At 28.1% G+C, this 4,441-nt stretch overlaps 2 protein-coding genes across 2 annotated transcripts in view; both read right to left on the bottom strand.

The window, feature by feature from the left end:
* The window catches only part of LOC105454779 (cytochrome P450 4g1-like), a gene marked incomplete at its 3' end in the record, with an annotated part of 2,597 nt that extends 1,679 nt beyond the window's left edge, over positions 1-918 (bottom strand). The window contains exons 1-3 of the mRNA XM_011697655.1: positions 541-918; positions 179-392; positions 6-11 (exon numbers count right to left, since the gene is read on the bottom strand). Coding sequence (XP_011695957.1) covers positions 6-11; positions 179-392; positions 541-682 — 362 coding nt within the window. The remainder of the gene's footprint in view (positions 1-5; positions 12-178; positions 393-540) is intronic.
* A 1,940-nt stretch (positions 919-2,858) lies between these two features.
* LOC105454773 overlaps positions 2,859-4,441 on the bottom strand; it is a 9,772-nt gene continuing 8,189 nt past the window's right edge. Inside the window, exon 4 of the mRNA XM_011697648.1 lies at positions 2,859-3,859. The gene's annotated coding sequence lies outside the window, so the exon portion shown is untranslated. The remainder of the gene's footprint in view (positions 3,860-4,441) is intronic.

Here is a 4,441-nt window from a genome sequence, read left to right as displayed (position 1 = left end):
GCTTGAAAAATCTACAATATGGAAGAGGATTGTATAAACAACAACAATAAGCAATTTATACAAAAAAAATAGAACATCCCGAACAAAATTTGCATCCTTAATTGTAACATGCAATAAAAGAACAAAACATAATATAAATTTTAATAATTTTATCAATTGTTAATTTGAGATATCTTACTTATACTCTTCAGCTTTGTCGATATGCACAGAACTACTTAAGATTATTTCAATATCTTCTGGTTCTGTCAAGAAGACTAATGCTTTCGAACCTAAATATGCAGATACTACATGTCCACACATGTTAAAATAATCAAGAGCTTTTTGCAATATATTTTCGGGAACCTCTCCGAGAGCTAGTAATGTATGACCTAAAATAGGTACGGATGGTGGATCTAAAAAAAAAAAAAAATGAAAGTTATTGTAGAACAATATAATAAGCAATATAATGCGAAAATCAGTGCTGATGAAGATTACAAACGAGAATATATATATTTGAATTAAAAGTTAAATCTTTTCTTTTTATTATTTATATGTACATACTTGGTATTTTCTTTATCATTCGAATTGTTCGAGAGGTTTCGACGTAATAATAAGCTGCTATTAACGCTGTGACCAGCGTAGCCAGCAGAGAAAAAGTTGCGATCGAAAGATAAGATGTTGACGTTACTGGATCCGCGTCCATTGCGACGTCTATTATCTTGTAACAACGATGTAACCACTTATTCCTCACTTTTTTTCGTAAAACTCACTAATTAATTATAATTTTGGCATTAAAAGATACAAGAAATCAAAGTTAGTGTAACAGTACTTTAACAGAAATATTTTATTTGCTATTGGAAATTGCAGAAACGTTAACTCGTTCACCGGTAGACGGTGAATGCGTTCTGATCTGCTCGCAATATTGATCGATATTTTATAAGCTAGTAGTCCGGAAGAATCTACGTATTTGGTCTCACTTTCAATTATACTGTGACCTCGTCAATATCACATTGTTAGTTCATTTACATCACGCAAATAATCATTGACCGGATGAGAAAGTTGCGTCACGCATTCAATATTGAATTTATATTAATGTTCATTAACGTGGAAATATTGCCCTAATCATGACATAGCGGTAAATGCAACCTTTTTAATATAGGTAACAGGAAATCGCTTGTCGATTGTAAAGCAAGTGCATCGATAAAATCAGAAATATAGCAACATTTTATATTCTTATGACGTACGAGAAAGTAACGGAAATCATTGGTGCACTGTAATTAATGTTAATTGATCTTGCTTTTAATTTGGAATTAACGCAAATTACTCTCTTGTATAATGAGAAAGTATATTTTAACGACTTATTATTATAACAAAAAGGAAATTAACATGAAATACAATAAACGACCGTGCAATTAAAGAGGGATTATTTACAATGTACATGAATATACATTTTTTTAATGCAAGTTTTAAACTATTTGGAATAAAATGGTGCAAAAAATAAAGAACTAAACAATTAATACAATCATGCGTTAAAAAAATAAGAGTGAAAGAGATAATATATATTATATTCAATTTGCATTTTTCGCTCTTCTTTTTATATTAAAAATCTTTAATATAAAATTATGAATCTTTCAATTTGATTAACTTTATAAAACTATATAAAATAATTATTATGGATGGTTGATGTTAAATTAAAAGTTACGATATGCATAATTAGCAAAATGTATTTTAAATATTTTGTAAAAAGATATATCAAGTACAAAATCGTAGAATACCTATTTTAAGCTTAATTAAGGCACTGATATTTACAAGAACATCAAAAAAGCTCTAGTGAAGACAAAAATATCTACGTCCATGTATAATTTACATTAAGTTCTTATCCTAAAACGACACTTTTGACATTTTCATAATACTTTAATTCAACTCGAGATAAGTATTGTAACGCAATTATAAGTAATATAAAATTTACAACAATATATATAATATTTATTATAATCAATATCGTTCTTGGAAAAATATGTACAAACTCGTATTATATTTATTACGAAGCGAATATTATAAAATAATCGCATAAATTAATATAAATTTAACAATTTCATCGTTTCTGTTAAATTATATTACTTTTTGTAAATAATATTAGATAATATTCTGATGTACTTGGAACAGGGGAAGGATGATATTTCTTGATGAATAATGATAATCACGACGCGGAAATTAAAGTTCTCATCGCATTGTTTTATTTCGCATAATTAAGGCACGTAATCATGTACATTTTTTTAGCACGTTGTTAGATATTCTCTTAAAAAATCCATTAAAAAATATTCGATTGCTGTAACGTCATATACAATATAATGACGAATGACTATTTTCGTTCTTGGGATCGTAATATCGCAAAAACAGGTAGCACAACGTTGTGCTTAGAGAAATATAATAGTAACTCTTATACGTTAGTATCTTAAATATTTCGTTAAAAATTTCGAGTATAAAAAAGATATAAATATTAATATAACTTACTGCCTACGATTAGTTAAGGCACTTTTATTTACAAATTTTTTGATTGTGTCTCGCAGCATTAAAGTCGATTCACAGATCGTTTTTATATGGGGTGTATCAAATACTTAATAAAGCCAAAAACAAGGAAATGATAAAAGACATTATGTAGAGTAAAGAATGCATATAAATTTTTTCTACATCGAATATGAATTGATCTTTACACAACAATTGTATAAATATATATATAATATATATAAACATATAAATTATATATATAATATTAGTATATTTACATATTTATATATTTTATATATTTTTTAATATTTATGCAAATAATTAGAATTCTCAATGAATAGTATATATTTTCACGTATTATACTCAATAAAGATAAAATTTATATGCAGCACATGTAATTACATAATGGATAATAATTACAATATAATTACGTAATTCTTTACATAATCTCCTCGTTGGTCAGCCCATTTCTACAGATATACCCTATATAATGATATTCTTACTTATCTTAAATATATATAACATATTAAATTGTGCAATAATAAACACACGGCGTAATAAATATTTTATAAACATTGTCTTTATAAATAAGAATGTCATAATTTTATCTTTTAAATCTTAAACATGTGCGTACTGTAAAAGTTTAATAAAATAGCGTCATGAATGATTAATGATATTAAATTACAACAAGAATCATTGTTTCTATTCAGTGACACGCATGTCATTTATCTTAAATTCACAGTTTCGCAGCAAAGTTTTGTATAAATATAATCATGTTCGTAATATAACACTAAATTAATTGTACTTGTTGTGACACAAATAGCCGAGAAAATAAGTATTTTCTTTCTGGAAGCGCAAAATGTCATTGCAAAAGAGAATTAAAATATTTTCCTCTATTGTTCTTAAAAGAAGACACTTGATCAGTACAATCGAAAGTATACGATACGACGCAAATTTAAAATAGAAATTAATACAATTAATACATATACAAATAGAATACACTGCAATGCAAATAAGTAATCTTTTATGAATACAAAATGAAACGTGATGTAATATCAAGATTTAATTTGACTTTAAATTTATTTCTATGCATTGAATAAAAAAGTGCATTCACGTTAGCCTCGCTGTCGGTAATCCAAAAGACAAAATATAATAGTAAGCAGATCTGTTTAAGTATACTCGTAAGTACGATTTTCTAATTTTTGCTATTGATCACAATACACGTGCTCGTGCCAACGATATCGTGTCGTATATAGTCGAAATAATCTTCATCCAAATCTAGTGAGATCATACGAAATTTGTTTGAAGCGTATTACGTAGTGGACTTCGAATTTTGTTGCAAATATTGATCTTCCCTAATTGGAATCTGTAACTGAAAAAAAATCACAAAAGAATATTAACATTCTGCGTGTGATGATATTAAATGCGTATATATAAATATAACTAACTTTTTTATATGCAGAGTGATTCATGTTTTAATTATTTTCTAAGAATTGATTTTCACTGCTTGTAACATTTCAAGTAAATTATTCTGTTTTTTTACGATAGAAAAATACAGAGTATATAGGCTTATGTCATTCTTCTTTCAGTGAATTTCTGCAAGTACGAAAATTGTCTTCCTTGCGGCAACCGTTACTTTCCGAAATATTTGTGAACCCCTGTCGAAGATTTATATCGAAAGAAAACAGTTTCCATCACAATTTCGTGATCCTGGGAGTAAGGGAAGGAAAAAAGATCCCGTCTATCTTCGAGAGATCCTTTGTCCCGTCTCGCTATTGTGTTCCGTCACTGGATCGCGCGGATTCTCGTTTAGCTGTATTGGGGAAGAATTAAATTCGGAAACGAACGGACGAATCGTCGCGGACATCCCGTAGATTCCGGATATATCGTGGGAAAAAAAGCATGTACAAATAATGTGGCAAATCCTCGTTTTTCTTTGCAAGAAAGCAACGGG

This window comes from Wasmannia auropunctata, unplaced genomic scaffold (genome assembly GCF_000956235.1).
Source record: "Wasmannia auropunctata unplaced genomic scaffold, wasmannia.A_1.0 LD335976.1, whole genome shotgun sequence".
Taxonomy (NCBI): Eukaryota; Metazoa; Arthropoda; class Insecta; order Hymenoptera; family Formicidae; genus Wasmannia; species Wasmannia auropunctata.
The sequence above is the reverse complement of the archived record's forward strand: the minus strand, read 5'-3'. Positions and strand labels throughout refer to the sequence as shown.